Genomic DNA, 26550 nt, shown 5'->3' on the forward strand with positions numbered 1-26550 from the left:
CTGGAATCTGATCATGAATCACTTTCACTTGTAATGGCCTCAGATGGCACTGACAACTGCCGCTGACATTCTCTTGCATGCTCTAAATATTAGTTTGTGTATTTTTTGTCTACCTGAGCAGTGTTTGTGTGCATTTAAGGGTTACAATGTCCTTAATATCGCCATTGGTTTGGTAATGAGTCTAATCCCAGGAGGACAGAGAGAGACACTGAGGTCTGAGAGTGGAACACGATGGGATGGAAAAGTAGCGGATGTGCCACCAAAGTCAGCACGTGGGCTGCAAACTCATCAGGAAAAGTCACCTTTAACTTCCATTCAGAACCCAAAATAAAGAGACCATCCCTCATCGGAAAGGTCGAAGACATGATGTATGTCTTACCGCGACGCGCAACCTGTTCCTGCTTCTTCAATGTACATCACCTGAGAAAAGAGCATTAACTGCATGCTTGGAATATAAATGGACCTCTGTGCAGTGCAGCAATCCCCGCTCCGCACGACCCTTCAGCTACACTTTGAGTCGCCGCATTGATATGCCACTTTATTCTTTCTTTTTTTAATGCATTAAAACAAATTGATTACTGGATAATTAGAATGCAAATAGCAGCAATTAATGTTCAGCGCGCTCGTCGGTGAATGGCACCGCTGAGCAAGATTTTTAAAAATATGTATGATTGTCTCGTTCTAAAGAGGTAAACTAATCAGTAAAAAACCACACAGACACACTTACACAGTCTGTTTTAATGACTCATAAGCTGTCAGTAACATCAAAGCAGTAGGCTTTATGGGATGCTTTTTTTTATAATCATCCTGGGAGTGGTTGTAAAAGCATATTTAATAAGTGCCTTTGAAAACAGGTAGGAGCTTTTTCTTTTTTTTCCAAGAGGAGAGCTGCTTTTATCTTATAGCTGGGGCTTGCTGTTATAATAAGTTCCAGAAAGTGAGAAACTGGACAAAACAGGACCATAAAGGAACTCCAGATGCCCCCCGGTGTTGCTTTTCTTTTCCCTTTTATGACTTTTAATTTAGTAGAGCACAGATGACACTGAAAAGAGAATTTATGTGTATGTAGGTATGCACATGCCATGTTAGAGAAGCTTCTGTAAAATAGCTCGCCACTCTTATCAATTCTACATGAACCTGTGCAGCAGAGTGATCCATGTAATGTGCAGAGGAAGATTATTGTAGGGTTTTAAGTGCTGCCACTTCATCAGCATGGAGTCTCTGTTTGGACACAGTAACTTCCCGAGTGCAAAGGTCACGGAAGGAGAGCAAAAGAACCTGCGGGCTGGTAGACTCGATGAGAATCTACAGTCACTTGTTTCCGTTTGCGGTCTCCTCTGTGCCAGCTGACCTGAATCCCACTCCAACTGCCCTCTGCCCCGAGCTGTAGGGCAGAGCACGCTCTTTGCTCTTGCCCCCTCCCCGTTCCGCCACGGTTCTTTGCTCATCAGGAATGATCCCGCAGCCTAGGACGAGTAGCAGTTTTAGAATCATCAAATAAGCTCTCTCTCTCTTTTCCTTACCGTGTCTGCGTGCAAATGTGCGAGTGTGCGACTGTGTGCTTTTCCGCTGTTGTTGACACACAGAAAGAGACAGGGAGAGAGAGCAAAATCATCAGAGCCAGAAAAACAAGCGGACGAAAGGCCACGCTCGCTCGATGTCAATAAAAGTTACGGTTTGTGTGTCTGTTTGTGTTAGTGCGTTATCGTGTGGGTGCGACGCAGGGGCGGTGGGGGCTGCTGAAACAAATGACCTTTGCACAGTAACTAGTGCGATGCACCTCCTTCACACAGAACAACAATAGCACGAGCGGGGAAAAGGCTCTTTAAAAGTCAACAAAAGTTATGCAATTTGCAATTTCTCTGATCAGATCACAACGCTCAGACACAGTCTGCTACACAGGTCGCTTCTTATGCAGATAGCATTCCACTTCCTTCGCCAAAATTAGGCAAGAAAACAGTTTCTCACTGCTGTAGACTTACCTCTTATTTCCCGTTTCAGTCTACTTTTATCCCACTGAGTATCTCCTCAAAGCTGATTTGCCAGAGCACTTGACTTTTAACCAAAGCCGCTTCCTCCTCTTAAGCATCAAAAGCACATACAGCGATGACAGCCTGTCTGTTAATGAACCTTCTGTTCAGAGAAAGATTAAGGAAACTCTGGTAGTGATTTGGCAGATAATAATCACAGAGACTGTTGAGACTGAGGAGGAGGAGGAGAAAGAAATCAAAAAAAAAAGAGGGAGAAAGAGCTGGTGGAGCGAGTGGAGAGAAACAGAAAAAGTTTCAGCAGACTATACTTCTGTCAGGTGATGGATGAGCAGATGGAGGGTCGGAAATTAGAAAGAGAAAGATCCAGACATAGAAGGAAAGAGGGAAGCTGAAAAAGATTTACTTGCTGCTGCAGGAGGAGTGACCCTCATAACTCTGTAATTTTGTCAGGAGACTAAACACCGGCAACCAAAGAACCATCATATAGCTGCATGTTGTTGGTACACCCTGAGTACCGTGGCAACATAACAAATATTAGAATTGCAAGTTTGAAATAAAGATACTTCAATTGTAATCTGTCGCTTTTAGTAGCATTTTTTCACCTGATGGCAACATTTTAAGGAAACCTCTGAAGTGTTTCACTAGATGAAAAGGCTGCGGTTACATGAGGTGGAAGTGAATGCATCATTTTAATTTCCACGTATTGGATGAGAAAATGAATGATAGTGTTGCACGATATAGTCAAATAGTCAGATTGTCAAAACCATCCTGAACATGACGTCTTCTTCAAGGTCATTTGTCTGGGCGGGGTTGCACTACTCTTAGATTGCCCCCAGTCTGACCACTTATACTTCTTCTTCTTTGACGCTCATTGGAGCTCGGCATTTGTCAAAACAGCAAACATCAGGGAGTCATATCAGGATGGTACGGTATATGTCTACATTAATGATTTGACCCTGGGGGATAATTTGATGTTAATGTTGAGGAGAAAAAACATGGTCCTGGTTGCACTTCGAACCTGATGTGCCTACTTTTGGGTTTGACTTTGTGGACTTTTGAACTGTTGTTAGGTCTCATCGATGGTGATGCTTCTCAACATGAACATTGGGTCAGTTTGAGGCAGGAGTTTATGTTTGGAGTTTGGGGTACTTGGTGGGGTCACATATGTTCCATAGATCAACTTAGAAATAGCAGCTGGAAGCTGGAAGCACTCTATAGATGTGCAAAGGCACATCCTTTAACTCCATCAGGTCTAACTTATCATTGCTGAGGCCTACACCAACCCTATATTATGGAGAAAGGCTTAGAAACTTGGATGAACCAAAGATTGCCAAGCGTAATTAAGGGTTGTCCTCAGTAATAACTCACAGGCCTAATCCTGTGAGGTCAAAGTGATCATTTGTGACAACTCCAATCGTAACCCTAGAGGCACGTAAACATTCGTTCATTGCATTGGAGCTGTCAGCTGATCGCGAGCAGACATTCTTGGCTCCATTTGCCGAGGTGTTCTTCTAATGACCACGGTTTCAGGTCATACGTCAATCAACAGTATTCACCACTGTCACTGGTAGTCTCTTCAGTCGTTCATTGCCAAAAGTTATTTCTCCCGTAGTCTCTTAAAGTTGCAAAGTATTATTTACTTTCTAAGGTTTCTGAGCGCCACCTCGCCATGAATAGCTTCCGTTGCATCTAATCAGACAGACACATCAGAATGTGCAACTTTGATGGAGATGCTGAACTTTTTATTTCTACACTTGACTAAAAACTGTGAGCTCTTTGGATTCATTTTTGTAGCAACAAAGACGAGCATCGCGGCTTCTCTTTTTCACACAGTTGTAAAACGATCATCTATGACTGCATGGCTTTACCGTTTTCCTCTGTTCTCTTACAGATACTGGTGAACTCCATTTCCCAGCCTGCCGTGTTGTATGAAAATGTTGTGGTGAGCAACGGGAGCCCGATCCTGCGAGATTTGCTCTTCAGCCCAGATCATCAGTACTTATATGCCCTCACTGATAAACAGGTAGGAGAAGTGCGCGCACACACGCACATACACAAACACTCCAGATGACCACGTCTAAACTAGAGATGAGCCTTTTAATGTACAGTTTCACAGCTGTTTTTATGTACATGTACACTTGCTGGCATACTGAAAGACACACACACACATACACGAACACACAAACGCCCTCATTGCAAATAAGTGAAGGCTGGGAAGAGAGAGGGAGAGGAAGAAAATGGAGACACTTGAAGAGCACCATTAAGAGCTGATGAGGAAAAATATATTAAAAATATACACGGGGGGAGTGAGCAATCAAGGTAATTACTCACATATAGTACCACATACTGGGCATGAACACATTTGCAGCTTAAGCAGCGTTCCACACACATGCACAGTTTTAGGTGCTAATTAATGTCATGAATTTTAAAATGCACCATATAGGATGAAGCCGTGCATACCTTCCTTCCACCGGGGATACACATTACACGCAACCCTTGAATGTTTACTTCAGGATATTCCTCACAAAAATCCTTGGTTCTCCATCTAAAAAACACCTGATCAACAACAGAAAATTACAGTTTAGCCATTGCACCAAGCGACCACAGAACTGAAAAGATGATAAGTATTATTATACACAGGCATGTGACGTTAAATTGGTTAAACTCCGTGGCCTCTCATTTTCCCACACTGACCTCATCTGCACAGCATTATGATATGCACGATCAAATCCTGGCGTATACGTGTCATTATCTCGAAATGCCTTTATCCATGAGAGTTTGATACAGCAGTCGCCACTCTCCCGCTCATCCCTTCTTTACCTGCACGACTCTTATCTCATAATGGTTAATGACCTTGATGTGATAACCTTCAACGAGACTTCCTCGCTACGTAGACGGTAACCGGCGTGTAAGTGCTGTGTAATTTACCAGCGATTAGACTTAATTGACTTCCACGTGTCTGAATAAGCACGCGGAGGAAGTGGAGTGTAACTGATACAAATGGATGTCGTAGTTGTTGACGTGACGGAGAGAATAAGAATCTGATCGGTCCAGGAAGCTGAAATGTACTCTAAAGAGAAAATGCCTAAATGCATATTGAATTACACTGAGTCGGGGACACACGTGCTGATTTTGGAAACTCGCGCTGAATTATGTATGCACACGAAGATAGAGTTGATTCATAATGTAATTTCAGTGCCCAAATTATTTATAGTTATGCTCCAGGTCCAGTTACAACATTAACACAATTAAATGCAGCAGAATGTGTGTGACCGCCTACATTTTTAACACTGCACACAGGAAAAGGACAAATTTCTTTTGAAATCTAAGCAGCTTGTAAAGTAACCATGTATCAACCCTGTGTCTGGGCCCTGTTCTGTTAAGATGACTCACATGCTTTTTAGTATTTCATTTTTTTCTGAATAGACACAAGTCCTTAAAAAATAATTCACTCATTATTCTATATATGTATTTATTAGTGCTGTTCAAGTAGAGCACATCTTTAGGCTAACTCTCTAAAAAAGAATAACATGTTAGTGTAGAAAGAAGAGTCAAGAGCATACTTTTTTGATAGAAAATAAAACAAAACATGCAGCAACATAATCATTATTAATGTCTGCCTCTTATTTTCTCATCCGATTACGTGTGCTCTCCATCTGATTATAACGTTTGCAGCACTTAGACCATAGCGGATTGATTGATTGTGATACTGCTATAATAATCCAGTGGCACATTATTATGTTCCAAGCATCGTTTGTTTTTTGCTTGGCTTGATCTGTCTAAAGCATTTTGGTACATTTATGGTTTTTAATAACCTCAGCCAGAATAATTTTAGATGTTCACTTTCTACCTTGCTCGCTAACTGCTAACAGTTTATACCAGTCTACCTCTTTTTTTCTCGATGGAAGGGATGCAGACACCTGTCAGAAAATGTATACTGATGACCTTATTGCAGTTAAAAGAATTTGAACTGTTTTTAACCTTCAGCTTGGTGCTTGTTTGGTTTTGGTAACTGAGGGTGCCTTACGAAATAGCTGATTAAGTCGACTGTTGGAGTCGTTATTCAAAAAAAGGCAATGTATTACACATTGCTTGTTACTTTCTTTGAATCGAATGCAATATGTTACTTAATTACCCGGAGAAAGTTATTATGTTGCACTAATCGTTACATTGCGTTCTTGTTACTTTGTAAAATGACCTGAAATGTGTTGTCTAATAATTACCAGTTAACAATTGAAACCTTAAGCTACAGTCCGACACACCAACACAAGTGTCATCATCCCAAAGAGGACACATAGAGGATCTTTCTTTTAGTGCTTACATATGAATACAAAGCTGACAACACAAGGAAAAATGGACAAAAAGAATTCAAAGTGATCGACACAAAAACATGAACCGGCAGAGAGAATTCAAGCTTCAACCCTGACTTCTCAGGGTCGGGACACTCGGCTTTAATATCACTCTGGGTTCTTGGCGAGCTTTGTGTTAGCATGCTGTCTGTACAGACGCTTGCAAAAGCCTAAGTTCTGTTAACAGTATAATATGTTCTTTTTCTCTTCTGGGTTCAGTCTGTACTTTACCATCGTGGTCTTGTCCTTTCATGCAATAAAATAAAAATAAAATGTTTGATTCTTCAAAAGCTGTACAGCATCTGCCTGAAATTATATGAATGTAGCACGAGGGCGCAGGGAGAAAAGAAAACTGTGTTGCTGCTGTATTTCTTTTCTATCTACCCAGCATTCAGATAACTAAAGAGCCTTTGTAACACAAGTACAGTAGGTCAGGTCTCAGCCCAGCTATGTAATTTATGAGGGCAAAATGATATAATAACGTTCACTGGAAACTATAATCCTCAACCCTTTGAAGACTGGATTCAAAATCCCACCAAACGTCACAAAAGTCAAAGTTAAAAAATTGCTCAAGTGTTCCCTTAATTTTTTTAGCACTATATATTGCTCTGGGTTACCTTGAGGATTACAAAGAATATTCATCTGTGAAAAGACACTCTAAATGATATCAAATACAACTTTAGGCCTCTGTCCAACAACTCACTGCTTCAGCCAGCAGTGCTTAGCAGCTGCTCAGCAGGATGAAGAAAGTTCATGCTGAGAGCATTTGCAGATTTTCCCTTCTAATTCCTTTCATCTGCAACTGCTATTGCTACCAGAAAGTAATTTTCAATTATTAAAGGTAGTGTTTTATTTTTGATGAGCACTGATATGTCTGCTGCACGTTAGTGCAGTGACAGTAGGAGGTCAGCTGCTAGAAGAGAAGCCTTGTTGAATTCACAATGCTTCTTCTTTGACACGATCCAAGTTGATCCGTTACATTTTACTAATGTAGCCAGTGAAGAAGTACAGGCATTCACATGGAGGATTCTTTTTGCTGCACTTTAAAGAGGAATTGTTTTAAAACCCGAGGAGCAGATTATTATTACGAATCCAGGGTCGGGTAAAGTAAAAATAATGACTAGTGCCGCTCCAATATCAAATATTAAGAGCTAGCAAGCGCAAGCTAGCTTTAGGAAATCTGAAAGGTACATTATGTTTCAATTTTTGTAATCACCATGTTATATTTTGCTCATGAAATCCACACAGAAACGCAAAAACAACAAGGTGCAGTTTTACAAGAGGTTTCTGGAACACAGTGACTTCCTGGAGAGTTTGTTGAATGAGGGTTAACTTCATAGTAAGAACAACAGTCAAGGAATGCTAATTTGTGACCTTCAATGGTGCTGGTAGGGAGACACACTTGTTGTTTTCCTCTGTTTAAACCTTAGCTAATTTCCTGTTGATGTTGCATTCAGTTATACTGAGCGCCATCCATCTCCATCTGTCAACATTTTGAATGTTGACAGAATTACATGACGCATAACCATGTAAGCTCATTTTTGCTAGAGACCGATGCCGCAGTGGAAATTTGTTTGTTCTTTTTAAATTGCATATTCTCTGCCTGTGTAATTTTGTTCCTATGAAAGTCAGAATCACACTAATTGACAGAGAAGACAAAATGGATTGACCAACTCCTAGGAGAGCAGATAATGGCCTTTCACTTCCAGAGCTTCACCACTGACCAAATTTACAGTCCAGCCAGAGAATGAAGCAGAAAAGGAGGGAGCGAGCATGGGTGAGAGCTGAGAAGGTGGGAAAATATAATTGGTTTGGAGAATATGCTCTGTTCCTTTGTCTAACTCTTCCTGCTTCGTATTTGCAATATTCTTTTAGGGTTCGCATGTCAGTCTCTCTCAGTCAGAGTGAGTTTGTGTGGTAACTGCTCTCCCACTGGTGGCTTCACAGAGCATAGAGAGTAGAATGAGGATTGCCCCTCACCGCTGCATGTGAACTTGTGTTCCAGACAATAAAGGATCAGAGTGTGTGCATAGCCTTCTTGGCCTGCCGATGACGAGTCTCTTCCTAGCCAGAGGGTGCTTGGACACTAGTTAATGTGTTAGGGTTTAAGGTTGCTCGCCAAGCCTTGGGATGTATAAACTTCTGCATTTTTTTCAAGCCAAGAAAAACTGTATTTTTTTCCGGGGCTCTGAATAGAACTGTTACTCAAAGATTGAGTAACAGGTTAGAATTCACTTAGAGTTCTGGCATCTCGAAAATTACTCAGAAACTCCCAGACGGTAGTCCATGTCCAGTAGGTAAGGTGGGGAATCGCACTGTAACGACTTTATTGTGCCAGACATAAACTGTATTTGTTAATTATTTTAACAAACACTTGTTTCATATATAATATGCAGTATGATTTGGCGCAGATTTTTATGGTGGATGCCCTTCCTGATGCAGCCGTCCTATTTATACGGTTTGGGCCAAAACTAGGGGGAAATCTACACCATAGTTATATCATAACTGCAAGCTCCTCTGAGACCCTATGACAGGGGTGGGCAACTCCAGGGCCGGTGTTGTGCAGGTTATAGATGTGTCTTTGATCCAACACAGCTGATTTAAATGGCTAAATGACCTCCTCAACATGACTTGTAGTTCTCCAGAAGCCTGGTAATGAACTGATCATTTGATTCAGATGTGGTGACCCAGAGTGAGATCTAAAACCTGCAGGACACCAACCCTCATGGCCTGGAGTTGCCCACCCCTGCCCTATAATGAAACCTAACCTACCCAAACGCAACAGCTTGCAGCTATTGCGTTTGGCCTGTCAATTCTTCCTGTGCATTTCCAGCTACTTTTTTCCCTACAGTTTTTGAATTTATCAGTGAGAAAATACGAATAATCATCTCAATATAAGGAATAATAATCATATCATCATCATAAGGATTCCCAAATGTCAGTATATTCCTGGACGGAGACCGTATGAGACTGTATAAGAAGTAGAAAGACTTCTATCATGGCTCGCACTGCCGATATAACAAAGATTCACGGCAGAAGTCCAAGTCAGCCTGAGGATGTAAATATGTCTCAGCATTGTTTTACTTTGGCGTTTTCGGCCTCTCGAGGGGAGCAGGACATGCTGAAAACAAATTACTGACATCATCAATGTGTAAAGTCGTTATATGTTGGCAGCCAGTCGCCTTTATATTGAAACATGGTGTGTTTTTGATTGGATGAAAGTTTTTTTCACTTATTTAAACCAAACATGGGAGTGCTTTTGCAATATAGGGTGCGCTTGATCTGCATCAATGAGAGACAACTTTCCGCTACACGATGATCAGCGATACTCCACCCTACTGGCTGATGTGCATGCACACTCTGTGACAGTCACATTCAGGAGTGAGGTGTACCTTGGTGTTGTTTGTCCTCTCCTCCTCCTCTCTTCCTCCTCTTCATCCCTTCATTTTTCTCTCCTTGTTGAATAATAGAAATGCCAAGTGATGAGAGCTCAAACATCAAAAAGCCCATTTCCCAGCTTGACAGAACAATTTACCTTTTCCTATATTCACTCGCACATAATTAAAAGTAGTGGATTGGACTGCAGCGTATAGACCGCATATCTGTATAGCAGCAGTGAGTCACATATAAGAAGGCTCGCGAATGTAGAGTGCAAAAACATAAAACTGATTCACCGCGAGAGGAGAGTTTTCGATTAGCGAGCGATGGATTTACACACGGCTCCTTTTGTGTCTTTGTGAGACACACACTCCTACACGCACACACACACACAGCCTCACGGTGTTCTTTCACTCCATGTATCTTTGTCTGCCTCCAGCTTTGGGTCCGTCTCTGTCTTTTCAGTGATATCGCATCATTTTTGTGCTCATAAAAACAAGCAGCGGCACTAAATCAATTTTATCATTGCTGTTGTTTCCTCGTTACATGTTCAAATTGTTCTGATCTAATAAAAGCCGCGCGCTAAAGGGAGATTTTTCATACTGTCATCACCCTCTGTCGATGACGTCACCAAGACAGATATTTCTTTTTCCTTGCGTGTCCCTATGGATGACATCACCTAACTGCTTGAAAGTAAGTGACTAAGTGGATTACAGCTCATAATCTATTGATTTCTGCTGTACCTTTGCACCAAAGGACTTACTTATCATATGATTATCCGCCCTGATTCTAACGTGCAGCTTCCTCTTCATTAATTCCCCTTCATAATGAGCTATTCTTTTATTTTCAGCTGGACTAATACAGCCTGAGGATTTTTGATCTACTTCTAGTATTGATGCAGACAGCACCCAGTCTCTGATCTTTGCTATGTAGTAACATCATGACCAGATTTGCACTATTGAACTCAAAGGGCAAGGTCACGCCACTGCGCTTGTAAAACAGCTTCATTAGGTCGCAAGTTAGCAGTGAATGGCCTCGCCCCCTCCTTCCCCTGCGAAGCCTCTCAGACAGTGGCATAACGGTCCAATGATGTACATCCGTGTATCGATTTTGCTAGTACAGAAATGTACTGAGCTGTACTGGACTGCACAGTACAGAAACTCTACCCCTGGCTCCACATCAGACAAGGTTCATATTCAATTCACTCAGCATTTACTGTACTTGGAGGTCATGCAGAAAAGAGTGCTGTGTGCTTCTTTTATGACACTTTCCCTGGTGTTTTTCCAACTTTCAAGTGGCTAAAAAAGTATTATTGGAGACATGTACAGGATAAATAATGAGATGAGGATACAGAAATCTACTAGAAATGCCCTTGGCCCTGTCAGCTAATTGGTTGAGTTGAGTTTCGGAGCATGCCTTTGCATTTGTTTGCATGGGCGTATTGAAATTGGTGACAAGGAGGTTTATTTATTTTTTTAATGCTGAATATTATTTAAATGTTGTCTCTGAGTGTGACATCGAAGCCCTTCTGGCGTACTGGGCTCTCAAGTTCAAGTGTAATGCTTCAATTAAACTATGAATTGCTTCAGGATTTATCCATGAAAAACACCCTTTTTAAAAAAATATTTTTTTGTCATATACTTTTCACAGCGTTTCACAGCTGAAAAAAAGTGTTTCCAGCCTTTTCTGAAAGACTGTTTCTAAAGTTGACAACAAGAGAGGAAGTGCTGCTTGAAGTGTTGATGGCGGTTGCTCCTGTGCTCATTAACAATCTGCGTGAAGCCCACTGGATATGTTATAGGTTGGACATGTAATGAAACTAGAAACTAGAAAGTACACGTCACTATCAAAATGAAATCTCCAAACCCTGTTTTATAAATGTGCGAAAGAAGAGAAAATGCATGGAAATACAGTGTTTTAAAGAGTTTGAAAGTCAGTATGAAAGTAGTATTTAGTCTTTCTTGTCATTTCATTAAGTAGTCTTCATGAATAGTTCTTCAGGCTTCTTAAAGGTCATTCAAAGCTCTTGTTCTTGGATGTTGGCTGCCTTTTGTTCAGTTCAAGAAGCTTCAACATTGATTCGTTAACGTTAAGTTCTGGCTTCTGGGGAGGCCAATCCATGACATAGTGTTGTTCCATTATATGTCTTCCAGATATGCTTTCACTCCATTGGCACTGTGCTTCCAGATCATTGTCATGCCGAAAAATGAAGCTATTGCTGATCAGATGTTTTCCAGATGATATTGTGTGGTGGATCAAAATGTGAGGGTAGCTTTTTGCAAATCTAGCGGCAACACCACTTGCTGAAACGCAGCCCACATCACGATAGAGCTTCCACCATGTTTTGCAGATGGCCGTGGACACTTACAGCTGTACCTCTGTTAAGACCTCCACTCCTCCACTCATTTTCAGTCCAGTTCTTGTGTAATTTAGCATATCTCACTCTTTTCTCCCTGTTTCCCTTCCTTGGGAAAGAATGGCTTCTTGACAGCGACCCTTCTACGGAGACCATTTCTGGTAAGACTTTAGCAAATGGTAGATAGATCAACTGAAGGGCCAGATATATCTCTCAGGTCCTTATGTCAGGTCTCCTGTTTCTCAAGGACATGACTTTCAGACATTGTTCATCTGCTGTAGATAGTATTTTAGTCCTGCTGCTTTTTCTTTCGAAATACACCCTTCCTGTTTAATCACATTTTATAAGGACGTGATGCACACTGTGCTGAGATATGCCAAGGTTTTAGCTGTTAGCAAGTTTTTGAAATCAAACTGTTGCTGCAAAAAAAAGCTTTTTTGTGCTTGTCAAATGGTGTTATGTTTGGTAATTGATTCAAAACAAGAAATGGGAACAATTTATGTAATTATGCGACCGGCGGCTAGTAAAAAAAAAAAAGGTCCTTTAAAATTGGTTCAACACTGGTTCATCCTGCGAGTTAGGGGCCTTTTTTACATTGGCCAGAGTTAAATGGTTTAACAAACAAAAAAATTCTACTTTCAAATTTTTCAGGCATGAAGACTGGACTAAAATTAATGAATAAGCTGCAAATGTCCATAAAAAAGCTTTGAAAGACCTTCGGAAATCCTATTTCTCAAGAACACTATAGAAATGGAAATAAAGTCAAGCTCCTTGGAAGGAAAATATAAAAATAAGAGGTGTGGCTCAAGACTTTTGAACACTGATGGCACTACTGATGTCTAAAACGTTTAAAAAACGAATGAGAACTTTTGAAATCTTGAATTTAATTGTATTTCTGAAAGACTTGACGGCGTGCATTTACATATTTAAAAAAAAATTGCACTGGCATCTTTTCAGATGACATATCTTTCTCCTCACCGACACACAAACACGGATGCGCACAAATCCTTGCTGTCTGTCAGCGAAGGCAGAGAGATGACTGATCGGCTGATCAGAATGTGATTTGTGAGACAGTCAAAGAGACAGACAGTGAAACGGAGAGCGATGGAGAAGTCTTAATGTGGTTGGGAGCAACAGCGTGACTTGGGTTTAAAAAAAAAAAGAAACAGGCTGAAGCTGATTTGTAAAATCTCAGTGACTGAGAGCGTGAGATAAAGAGACAGGAAGTCAAGAAGGACTTAGGAGGCCATCCTAGATTATTTTGGTTTCATTGCTCGTGCAGATTTCTGGTGCCATGAATCATGCATATCTGTGGCTAAGAAGACAATATATGTAAAATAATATGTTTGTTTTATAGGTTTATTTATATAGATCTTTTCATCTCTTTCATCTTGCACATGCTAACGCTGTACTGCAAATAGTAAATAATCAACTTAGCTTAGCATAAATACTGGAAACAGGGTGTACAAACAGTAGGGTGTTGAGTTTCTCAACACAGACTCAACCCAGTGTTTCCCTTTATTGTCATCTTGGGAATGTGAGTACTACGTGAACTTATGCAAGGAAGAATGCACTTTTAAAGGGTTGACTCTACAAGAGTTTGTTTTCTTGCTAAGCTCTGTATTGTTCCCCTCTCTGCCTGTTTCTGCCCAAGTTTGTGTCTCGCAGTGGCTACTTGTGATCTATGGCCTCATTTGGTGTGTTTTTGGTCTGTCCAGCCAAATTCATGACAGATGAGGGCATATCAGAAAGATAGAAAGGCAGAGAACAGGGGAATGGATATGAGACTTTATTTATTTTTCTTAAACAAGCACTACTGAAACTGATATTCGGACTGTCCATTATTTTTGTGTGTTTATAAGTCATCCAGCATCGTTTCAGTGTATCCTTTGCACATAATTTAAAGTGTAAGTTGTGCATTCAAACATTGCACCTCAGCGTGCTTACATTACCACAGATAGCATATTTGCATGCACTTAGTTGCTGGTAACGTGTGCATTTGTGCAGTAGTCTTAGAATTGGGCTCATCCATCAGCCTATTGTGTAGTGATAGCGCCTTATATTCCTCGCCATATTATACAGATGGGACAATTACAGCTAGGCCTATAGCGGCAGCTAGCTTGGGACCAAAAGGGCCCCATATGTGGAATGAAACATCAGTCGCAATTACATTTGTGTGTCTTTCTCATCTATCCTTCCCTGTATTCCTCATTTCCACCCTCCTCCATCTAATCCACCTCCCCCACCCCACAACCGCCACCCTCCTCCTTCCTCTCATCTGCCACTAGGCAAATTAAGAGGCTCTCTATCATGACCCAAATGAGAGAGGCTCATTTGTAGCAGTTATTTATTTGTAATAAACTCTCCCCCCAGTCATCTCCTCAGCTCTGCTCTCTCTCTACCCTCCACTCTGGAAACATGGCAAAAAAGAAAGAGAAAAAGCATCTGAATGCTGCTGGGGATACACCCCCCCCCCCCCCATTCAAACACTGTCCATTATCATTTGAAGACTAAAATGAATGTTTAAAATGGACATTTTCCCTCCGTGATCTCATTCTTTCTGTCTTCCACTACCTCTTCTCCTAATTCCCCTGTCCTCCCCCAGCCTCACCTCCCGCCACTGTCCACAGATGAATGTGTTTCCCTTCGGCAGCAGCAAATAGGCCACGGATGAAAATGCCATATTTAATATAAATAGGTGGTGCTCACTTATGTACTGTCTCGCTCACACACACACACACACACACACACACACACACACACACACACACACACACACACACACACACACGCCAATGCTCCCCAGCCACCTCAGTAAGACAAAGAGTCTTTGGCTGAGCATCTCCCGTTTCCCATCCCATTATCTGTTTTCTAAAACTCAATAATTGAACTGTTCCAATGGAATACATCATCTGGCCCACTATCACAAAATCCCATTGAATAAACTTCTCTCCCTGGCTATTGTGCTTGAGCATGACATGTTTTTTTCTTTCCGTCCTCCCTTTATCAGATAGGCTGTATAACTAGCGTGGTATTTGTCCAGGCGCAAGTAATGACTGCAATTTGCTGCTATTTGATGTCCTGTAAGGGGCCTGGGCCTTGTAATGGTAGCATTATAATAGTTACCAGGCACAGGTTACTATTACCATGTTATGAATCTGCCATAAGCTATTGTGTCCAACTGTACATTAGAGTGACACAGGAGGAGGATATGTACAGACTGCGAAAGAGATGCTGGGATTACTGACATCTAGTTGCGGTATTTGCTGTTTGTATTAAAGCTGTCTTGGGATGTAATGTGCAATTGGCTCATATAAGGAACGGAGTTTACCATTATACTTTAATCCAGTCCTGCATTTATAAGTTAGACTGCAATTATTTGCAAACCTTCACCAATCTGTCTGACAGTGGTTGCAGTGAGTTTGAGTCATGCAGGAATTATTTAGACAGATCTTTTTGCCAAGATCACCGGTCGCCCAGAGGTGAAGGGTGTTGTATGGTGAACCTCTGGGTGACCGGTTGGTTGCTTCAAATACTCGCAGTCGGTCACCAAATGTGAAAAATTTCAGTGCAGTCACCTGGCAACCACAGATTTTTTCTCCAGTTTGCAAGGAGGTTATCGTCCCATTTTTACTGTAGTATGACTGAGCCATGAAAATATTAAAGGATAGACCTGACACTCATGTAGGGTTCATCAAAGCAGATTGAGTTCATTGTTAAGTTGAGACAGACACACTGTTTTCCCCATACTATCTACAACTTGAGCAGCTCCTACCCAAATGCTCTTCTGGTGGTCATCAGAGGCTGCTTTGGGAGGTGAGAATCATGTGAATGGGGAAGATTTTGAGCAGCGGAAGGTGCTGTAAGCAGAGCAACAGAGAGTACAGGAAATTGGGATTTTTTTTAAAAAGTATGTTGACATTAAAACCAACATATGCAATCATGTCTGATCAATCATGCGGCAGCTGTTCAAGAATAAGACATTAAAAGAGCATGATTCAACATTTGAAGTTTAATAAGTTGAAAAACGGTACGGTGAAGGTAGGGTTTCTTCTTTGAAGCTTTTTCCACTGCTGCGTCTGCAGCTGCCATTAGAATTCATCCTCACCACCTTCCAGCTCACCTGGTGTGCCTCCTGCCTCTGCAGTGTTATTGATGTCGTACCTCGCCTATCTGAGGAAGCAGGAGGTGTGCATGCACGTTCTCGTGTGTGAATGCATCCTGGGTGGTCAGTGATGTATTTAAGAATTTAACAACTGCCCCAGAAAACTTGTCTCAAACTCTCAATTTAGTCCAGAGAGTAACTTTCTCACTGGCGTGTGCTTGTGTGTGTGTGCTTGCCTGAGGCAGTTTCCTGTCTGCCAATCTACCTGTCACTGCCAAACAGCATCCAGTAAGTTCAGATAAAATACACAGATTCTGATACGCTGCAGATTACGGATTTATAAAAGAAAAAGATTAAACCTGAATGTGCACAGGTGTGATTAATGCATTTTGCAAGGGATAATTAGTCAACTTCTTCTACACTTTGGGTATAATCCAGTGTAACTTGTCCTTCCCGATTATCTTGCAAACAGATGGTGAAGGCAGCAGTATACAACATGCATGTTCAATAATAATTGCAGCCATCTGTTGACTTCTCAATGCTAATTTCTGCAAGTTTCACCGTGGCCTGATGTTCAGATACATCTTCAGTTGCGCTTTAAGAGACTGATACATTTGGACAATGTTGTTTGATGTCCTTGTTGATAGAGAGGTTCCCCAGTTCCTATGCAAGAGATCAAGTTTCATCTTAGTGCAGTCATGCAGAGACACAAATGGCAGCTACGACAGATTTAGGAGACAAAAGGAGTAATCCTCGATGTTTATCTTAATGGTGTTAAGTACAGTACCACAGTATCATGCATTTGATTATTGCTTATTTTTCACTGGAGTGCTGCACAAAGCTGGTTTATGTAGTTTTTGGAGTAAGTGACAGACAGCCTAATAAAAATGTAGCTGCAGAAAAGGCCTTACAGCTTTACGCTAGCTAATTTTGAATGTCTGTGAAGGTTCTCAGTCATCCAGGTCATCGTAGTCAAAGGAGCTTGCAAAGAAAAGCGTCTGGACTTCTTTAAGTTCCTTGAAGAAGTTTTAACCTCTCATCTCTCTAGGAGTGAAAGAAGCCATCTATGTCCACTGTGGAGCGACCATCTTTGAACAGAGGCGGGGGTTTACGACACCAACTCTCTGCCATCTATAATCCAGTTTTGAGATCTCTTCCCAGACGCCTTAACGCCCACTCACATCCTGGGCCATCTGATCTCAGGAATTCGCATGATAAGGTGGGGCCAGGTTTCACAATGAACTCACCCGAAACTCTGGCTGATTGGGACCCACACCCAGTTTCACACCTTGGCTCAGGCAATTAGAGGATCATCAGGGGGTCCTTTTGTCCCTCTGTGGGGGGATACTCCCACTAGGTTTATATCTGGGACTCTCCACCATTTGACCTTAGAACTGAAGAAGCTTCTCGGATGAGAGGTGAAACATCTTCAAGCAACTTAAAGAAGTCCAGATGCTTTTCTTTGCAAGCTTCTTTGACTAATTTTGAATGTACACCCATTAGTTTGGGAGAGTTGTAAGGGACTCGATAAGAAAAGAATCGTCAAAATTAACATAGTAAAGACAAAGACAGACAGACTTAATGTGGGTCAAGGCAAAAAAAGGCTGCAACCTACACTAATTCACCATGATTGCTTCTTTGCTTTAAACACACTAAAACTCTGTAGCTCCCATTTAAGTCTAGAGCACTATAGCCAAAAGAGGATTGCTCTCTACTGCAGTAATTCATATTTGGTGGAATGAAGCCTGGATTATACTCAGCTGCAGACACGGACAGCTCGAGCCCCGATGACCGAGTAGTCATTACCGTTGCACTTCTTTGAAGTCTGCTGCCTGGACATATGCATAGTTGGTGCATTGTAAAGTGAATTCTCTGCGGATGTGTGCGTGGACCTCGCACTCACTGTCTGATCTTGAAATTTACATCACATGAACCCAAGAGGACCCTAGCGGACTCAGAAAATATAAAGCCTGCTTGTTTTTTTATTCTGGGACTTTCCTGCCTTTCCATACCCAGATAGGAAAGAGCATAATGCAGGAAAGGCCCACCTCACTGCCCTTCTAGAGCAGTGGCAACATGTGTCATACAAGCTTGATTGAGTTAGATACAGTATGATAAGGAAGGGTGGGGTGGATGTGGTTTGCAAAGTGCTTGCACAGCAACTGTAGGCAGGCGAGTACCTAGTGCACCCTATATGAAACTTGTCAACTGGCAATTTCGAATATTTTTAGCTGAGATAATCCTAGTTGAAGCCAAAAAAATGAAACTCTTGGTCAGGCTAGAGGAATTCTTATGCGATTGCCACATCAGCAGGTTGATTTCGACCCTTTAGCATCAAATTCCACAACAATCCATCGGGTATTGATCCACCACTACCCAACCAAACGACGACTACACTGACGATTGCACAAAGCAATGTGCCTAAACTTGCTATATGTGTCTAGTTATAGCTCGTCATCATAGGCTGAACAGCAGTCTTTATGGGGAGTGTGAATCTGATCTTGATGATCAGATTAGCACCTCTAATCCTGAGGGGCTAAGCTGATTTTTGATGCATACAATCTGCGCAGTGCTCTTAGATCTTTTTGCTTTGAATAAATTGCAACTGAGTTTTATTCTTCGGCGCGCGACAAGGAGAAATTATCAATGCCTAAAAATACACAAATTGTTTGCTTGCATCAGAACTGTGGGCAGCACAGAGTATATGTATTATAGAGATAAGTTCTTCAGAGGGTGTGTTTACATGTTTGTAGACCTCTAATTTTCTCCCTCTAGCTACCTTTATATGCAGCAGTATGGAGTTGTAAGCAGCACTTTCAGAGCTGTTTATCTGTGATAGTCACAGTGGGCTTGTTCCTTTAATCTCATGTTCCAGACGCAGGACACCTCCAGTAGATCCTGTTTATACCAACCCTATATAGTACAAGCTGTTTGAAGGTGGTGTAAACAGGGTTTCTGTGCAGCTTTAACCAAGTGTGTTTGCCAAATGCGTGCTTATGTGTGTGTTTTTTTTCTCCGTCTTCTTCCTAGGTCACCCGTGTACCAGTGGAGAGCTGTGAGCAGTACACTTCCTGTGGAGCCTGTCTGGGATCAGGAGACCCTCACTGTGGCTGGTGTGTGCTGCATAATGTGTAAGTGCATACTCTTTACTGCGTCGTATGTAGTTGTTCCGGTGGTTGCTCAGTGGGTGTTCTGCACTTAATTACAGTCTGTCACTTCAACAGAGTTGTGAGTTCTGCCTGTTTATGCTCATGGTAACCACATTATGTGAACCTGTTTTGGCACTGCATTTGTCAGTGTGTTCTAACACAACAAATGCCGTGATTTAACACCTTATATAATGACTTTCTTTTGAAAATTGTATTTAGATAAGTGTATCTGTTTTTCTTGGATCAATAATTGACAAAAAATGTGTCACTCAGTGTCACCTACACTGAGGCTTAGACCTGTGACTTACTCATAAACATGGTCTGAATGCTCTCATTTTACTATTTTACTATAAAGCAACACTTTGAAAGCACATCAGATCTCGGTGGGGAATGTGTTATCAACCTACAGGTAATGGTAAATACTGAACAATATTACAAATTACAACATTCTCCAGACCCTGTCACGTCTGTCACATGTGCTCAGGGTGAAACTGCTCTCATCTGTGAACAGCACAGGGCCCAATAGAGGATGTGGGGCCCTCAGGCCACCCTCATGAAGTCTGTTTCTGATTGTTTGTTCAGAGACTTTCACACCAGTGTCCTATTAGAGGTCATTTTTAGAGCCTTGGCAGTGCTCATCCTGTTCCTCCTTGCACAAAGGAGCAGACACTGGTCCTGCTGATGGGTTAAGGATCTTCTACGGTCCTGCCCAGCTCTCCTAGATTAACTGTCTGTCTTGTGGAGTCTCCTCCACAATCTTGACACTGTCTTGGGAGACACAGCAAACCTCCTGGCAATGCCATGTATTGATGTGCCATCCTGGAGGAGTTGGACTACCTGTGCATCCTCTGTAATGTCCAGGTATCGCCTCACACTACCAGTACTAACGCTGACCCTAGTGAGATGAGGAAGGAAGAATGTCGAAGAATGAAGGAAGAATTTGTTAATGAAATTAACACCAAAGCAGCTGAAACTGATTAGCAACCCTCTCGTCTACTTAACTGACCAGATCAATATCCCAGAAATTTAATTGACTTGATGCTAAACTCTTGATTAAATGTGTCCCTTTAATATTTTTTGAACAGTCTATAATGTGTTGAAGGAAAAAGTTATTGTAGCTTTGAAGAGTCTCTCCTTCCATTCACTCCTGGTAGAGTGAATGGCAAAGGAAGTCAAAATCTGACTACTTTCTCACCTTTCCCCACCTGGCTAGTCAAAAACAGACCTTTAGATTCCAGCATCCTCAAACTGGCCCCCCACAGCCTACATTAGCTTCAATATTAAACTCATTTTCTGAGGATATAATTGCAGCCCAAGGAAATTGGCCTTTTCTCTTCAGTAGCCACTTTCTAAAAACTTGTTCTGCTAATTTGGTCGGAAACACTTGCATATAGGAATTGACCATTTATAGCTAATTATATTGTTTGATTTAGTGGAAAAGGTTCTGCTCTCTAAGAGAGCACTAAAAGAATGCAAAAGGCAGCGAGGATTCGGTTGGGAGATCCAATTCCCCTTCACAAATATGTGCATAATTCGACATTAAAGCTTAATTAAGGCAACATTACCAAATGTTTAGCACATAAGGAGGACGCTGGGGTGAAAAAACAACCAAAAAAAAAGCTGTGCCACATCTGACATCCAGGTTTCAGCGGAGCAACAGTGAGAAGTGTTAAGTTGTAAAGGACAGCATGTACACCAGTGTTAATATGATTGGGAATTTCTGGTCAGCTGGTAGCCAAGCAGCTGATGAATGAGTCGCTGATGGTGAAGCATGAATGAGCAGCTGGTGCCAGTCAGTGAATGCAAGTACATTCAGTGCCCGAACTAATGCCTTGCTCTACGTGTTTATTGCTCTTTTGGACTTTATGTTTGACTCTTATGCATGGTCAGTCTTCACGGTAATCAGTCCTCGTAGACTTTGCTAAACCATAGCTCTGATTAACTCAATGCTTGCTTTATAAGTACAAATAGGCATACTGATGACCACACTATGGTTCTGTTGCTATTAAGAAAGTGCTGAATGTGTGGTTGCCATGTTATCATTAACGCATACTCCTGTTTCTCCTGTGTTAAACTTGTAACTGCATAGGTTGTTTATATGCACCTTTGCAATTTAATTCTAATTTCCATGCATCTATGCACTCACTAATGAACAGAGTCGGTGTCTGAAACTCAGCATCCTGTGGGTTATCCAATAAATCAGTGATCTCGCTGTTTTTTCTCTTCCCAACTGAGAAGTGCTTAAAAGCCACATTTGGACCAAATGCCTTTAGCTGTGATACTTAGTAAAATGTACTCTACATATACAAGCACAACAAGGAATCAAGACTGGTGTGGATTTCATGTAAAACACAGGTATTTATTGCTCATTTATTGCTTATGTGAGCATATTTTTTGTCTCTAGATGTTCGAGGAAGGATCGCTGCAAACGAGCAGAAGAGCCTCAGCGTTTCACCACCAGAGTCGAACAGTGTGTCCGACTTTCCATCCAGCCAGACACCGTCTCCGTCACCATGTCAGAAGTGCAGGTACAGCGCGCTGTCTGACCTTGTGTATCTGTTCAGCTACTCTATAGAGGCTTCGTGAATTTGTACGTGGTCCTTTATAAGATGAGTGGGGTAAAGATTAATGGCTGGGAAAAATGAATAAGGCAGATGTGAAATGAGACTAAATAAAGCTTGTTTTGTGTTGTAGCTAACAGTCATTTTGAGTATGAGCTGAAAAGTGCGTTTTGAGCCACACGTCTGAGCAGCATTTTCTGCTTTGGGCCATTGCTAATGAAGTGTATTGATTTAAATTTCTGCTGTGTCTCATCTTTCTGCTTTCTGTCTTTTTTTCTCGCTAGCTTGTGCTTCAGACACAGAATGTGCCGAGTCTTTCTGCTGGAGTGAACTGCTCCTTTGAGGACTACGTAGAAACGGAAGGGCGCATCTACGGTGGACGCATCTATTGCCTGTCTCCTTCGACGAAAGAAATCGCCCCCATCACGCGAGACCAAGGTAGACAATAAGTCAGAAAAGATATGATGTTGGAGTTAACGTAGACTTCACAAATGTCTGGCTTTTGCTTTCAAAATGAAAGCCCAGATCATTTAAACAATAATCTTATTTATCTGTTAAAGTGAAAAAGAAATGTCATTTCATATCATAATTATCACATGAAGAAAACTGAGAACTTTTTAAAAGTAGATTCATTATTGGTGTCTGAGTCCAGCTATTTTTTTTGTAATGGAAAATGCCAGCTGGGAGTAGCTGCCTTAGGGTTTTTTTTCTTCCGCTGATGTACTTTGACACAGAATCTGGGCAGCAACACAAAAAGGCTTTTATTCAGATGAAAAACAGACCTAGTTGTCACATTTCTTATCTTTTCAGCAAACTGCATCATGAAAATACAGCACTTGCATTTGAAACATAACAAATTTTTTGTCCCTCAGTGGTGACAGCAAGATTCGCGACCTCCTCCTCTTACAGCCAACCATATACTGTAAGCTAGCAAATTCAAAAACTGCTACTATTTTGACACTAGCTCCTGTTAGCTTGGGTTACAACTGTGTTAAACTATTCTGAGGCTACGTACGGGATTCATAGTAATAAAGTGCCCGTGTGAGCAGCTCTTGGCTTAACGTTTAACAAATGTAGCCTGGACATCCTTCCAAGCGAAAGGTTTTACTCTATTAAAAAAAGCTTTTTTATCAATATTTTTTTATCAGTAAGTGTAGAATTACATACAATATTCTGAACTGAAACAATGAGATGAAAAAATGCCACCCATCTTCTTCCGCTTTATCCGGGGCCGGGTCGCAGGGGCAGCAGCCTAAGCAGAGAGGCCCAGACCTCCCTCTCCCCAGCCACCTCCTTCAGCTTATCCGGGGGAACACCAAGGCGTTCCCAGGCCAGCCAAGAGATATAATCTCTCCAGCGTGTCCAGGGTCTGCCCCGGGGCCTCCTTTCGGTGGGACATGCCCAGAACACCTCACCCAGGAGGCATCCTTGTCAGATGCCTGAACCACCTCAGCTGGCTCCTTTCGATGTGGAGGAGCAGCGGCTCTACTCTGAGCCCCTTCCAGATGGCTGAACTTCTCACCCTATCTCTAAGGGAGAGGCCAGCCACCCTTTGGAGGAAGCTCATTACCACCGCTTGTATCCGCGATCTCGTTCTTTCGGTCACTACCCACAGCTCGTGGCCATAGGTGAGGGTAGGGGCGTAGATCGACCGGTGAATTGAGAGCTTCGCTTTTACACTCAGCTCTCTCTTCACCACGACGGACCGGTGCAGCGTCCGCATCACTGAGGCCGCAGTGCCCAATCCGTCTGTCGATCACCGGCTCCCTTCTCCCATCACTCGCGAACAAGACCCCGAGATACTTGAACTCATCCACTTGGGGCAGGAACTCATCCCCGACCCGGAGTGGGCACTCCACCCTTTTCCGGCTGAGAACCATGGCCTCAGATTTGGAGGTGCTGATCCTCATTCCCGCTGCTTCACACTCGGCTGCAAACTGTTCCAGTGCGAGCTGTAGGCCTTCACCCGTTGAAGCCAACAGAACCACATCATCCACGAAAAGCAGAGATGAGATTCTGAGGCCACCGAAGTGAAAGCCCTCCGCCACTTGGCTGCGGAATTAAAAAATGCACCCAGGTATTTTCTCAAACTTGTGATCTCAGCCTTTTGGGACCATTTGTACTGATCTGCTCTGAAGCAGTTGCATCTCTGGATGTGTGATGCTAACATCATAGGTAGAAAGCCAACGCATGTACAGTAGCTTTCTGACAAATTCACTTCACAGTGCAACAAATGAGACAGTCTTTAAAGTATTGGTCCGGTAATACTAGTCTAGAAGAGGTGTGGCCATCTATTCATAGCCATGCATTAACCAGATTAGTTGTCCTTGTTTCAGAAAAGCTATGTTAGGAAGATATCGTGAGGCGATCTTGGCTCAAGAGTTGGCAGTTCGTATTGTAATCGGAAGGTTGCCGGTTCCAGCCCCGGCTCGGACAGTCTCAGTCGTTGTGTCCTTGGGCAAGACACTTCGCCTACTGGTGATGGCCAGAGGGGCCGATGGCGCGATATGGCAGCCTCGCTTCTGTCAGTCTGCCCCAGGGCAGCTGTGGCTACAACTGTAGCTTGCCTCCACCAGTGTGTGAATGTGAGAGTGAATGAATAGTGGAATTGTAAAGCACTTTGAGGGTCTCGAAAAGCGCTATATAAATGCAATCCATTATTATTATTATTATTATTATTATTATTATTATATGAAGATATGTTTTTAATTTCTCCATTGCAATAGTCTGATCTATATTTATCACTTTCTAAGAAATGGTCTGACTAGACCTCTGTTCTCCATGAAAGCAATATCAACATCTGTCTGTCTATAGTTCAGTTCTTGCGGTCGAATGGTAACCAGTTTTGACCAGAAAAATGATATCAGGATTTCAGTCATGTTCACTGTGTGAAGCTTTCTCAAATCTGCTGCAGTAATTTAGTCCTGCTTTCAGTTGGACATACATTATTAGATCACACAGTGTCACTTTTTGCATTTTTACATTTCAGCCGTCTAACAAACTTTTGTTTGGGGAGACGATGACGGGCTTTTCAGCTGAACAGTTTTGCTCGATGCTAAATATGAATTGTTTGCTTAATTTGACAGTTTATTCAGCTGTGTGAGACACAAGACATTTTTCTCTTCGGCTTCACCCACTGCTTCTCGATTATCAAAATTAGAATGAGCACATTTATAAACATACCGCTGAAAGCCCATGAATGTATATAGACAGCTGTAAGTGTTTTCGCCACTGAGTAACTCTAATAAATAGATTTTGCTCAGAGCTCTTTTTACTCTCCAGCAGAAGTGCTGTCTCCAAATCTGCAGATTTACAGGAACAGTGAAAGCGTATACATTGACTAGGACCAGGTTGCTCCTGGGGTCATGAAACATTTTCCATATACGAACTGTTATAGATGGACTATGGAAATATAGAGTGGAGTATAGAGTAGGGTGTCATACATAAAGGCCGGGAGGTCAGAACTGTCTCAGCAGAGGGTCCAATCACGCCCACTGATGTGAAGATTGCAGAAAAGGCGTTAATAATTCAAATTTACCAGTACAATGCATTGCTGCTCCTAGTGTGATGATACCAGTGTTGTTGTATGAAAGAGTACCTTTTGATCCTGTTCAAAGAACTAAAATGTAAAACACTGTTGTTGAGTTTGTGCCTGTAAAGCTCCACAGATCTAAACGTTAATGCACACCTTCGTAATATTTAAAGAATGTGGATTCATTTATTTGGATCGGTTATTATGCAGTGGGTTTTACTCGTCTTTGCTACTTGACATTCTTTGTAAAGAAAAACACTAATAAAACACAATGTGTTTGTTATGTTTGACTTTGTAGGTGACCGACGCATAATAAAGTTGTATCTAAAGTCGAAGGAAACTGGGAAGAAGTTTGCCAGTGTGGATTTTGTCTTCTACAACTGCAGCGTCCACCAATCGTAAGTTGAGAGCTTGTTGCTAAGTAGGATGGGGCGAAAGGAGAAAAATATCAGTTTATGTTTAGTTTCTCTGTTAAATTGCTTTAACACTCTTTTAAATAGCTATTGAGGTTTCTCAATGACATCATTCATTGCTCAAGAGTTGTCATCCATATTGGATGTTGGTTGCTAGGGAAAAATGCATATTTCTTTACTGATTGACGGTGCTTTTTGAATGTTCCCGGTTCAGAACCTGTCCAGAAATACAGAATTCAGATTGCTGGGTGCCAGATGGTCCTGGCCTGTGTAACTGGACCTTTATTTACTTGATCTTTCATTGTCACCATGATTGTCACACATCCAAAAAGTTAACATCACACAGTTACTTGACAGATGTCTCCAAAACCTCAATACAAAGATCATACTGCTGGTCAGATGCAAGATGAAAATCAACAGGTGGCTGAAGTTTTAAAAGAAAAAAGTGCTAAAATACTGCTACTTACCTGCAGGTGTAAATAACTGGTTTAATGCAGGAATCAAGAGAAAACCATGCAGGCGTTTCTAATTCAGTATTCAATCTGTTCAAGCTTTTTACAAATCAATTAGTTAATTAAATCTAAAGCAATGAAGGGACTACTGGTGAGTGAAATAATAAATCGATTCTTAACCATGGAAGACTTAGAAGAGCAGCCAAGCTTGGGAGGAAAAAGACGTCACTCATGTTCCCGGGAAACATATTATCCCTAATTTAA

At 41.8% G+C, this 26550-nt stretch overlaps 1 protein-coding gene across 4 annotated transcripts in view; it reads left to right on the forward strand.

Annotated features, from left to right (window-relative positions):
* LOC309697328 (plexin-A1-like) overlaps positions 1 to 26550 on the forward strand; it is a 330439-nt gene that overhangs the window by 163329 nt on the left and 140560 nt on the right. For all 4 annotated transcript variants that reach the window (XM_082519167.1, XM_082519170.1, XM_082519169.1 and 1 more), the window contains exons 4-8: positions 3883 to 4014; positions 19210 to 19310; positions 21733 to 21856; positions 22174 to 22327; positions 25720 to 25819. In XM_082519167.1, coding sequence (XP_082375293.1) covers positions 3883 to 4014; positions 19210 to 19310; positions 21733 to 21856; positions 22174 to 22327; positions 25720 to 25819 — 611 coding nt within the window. The remainder of the gene's footprint in view (positions 1 to 3882; positions 4015 to 19209; positions 19311 to 21732; positions 21857 to 22173; positions 22328 to 25719; positions 25820 to 26550) is intronic.

Source organism: Aulonocara stuartgranti (genome assembly GCF_965226115.1).
Source record: "Aulonocara stuartgranti genome assembly, chromosome: 20".
In the NCBI taxonomy this organism is placed as follows: domain Eukaryota; kingdom Metazoa; phylum Chordata; class Actinopteri; order Cichliformes; family Cichlidae; genus Aulonocara; species Aulonocara stuartgranti.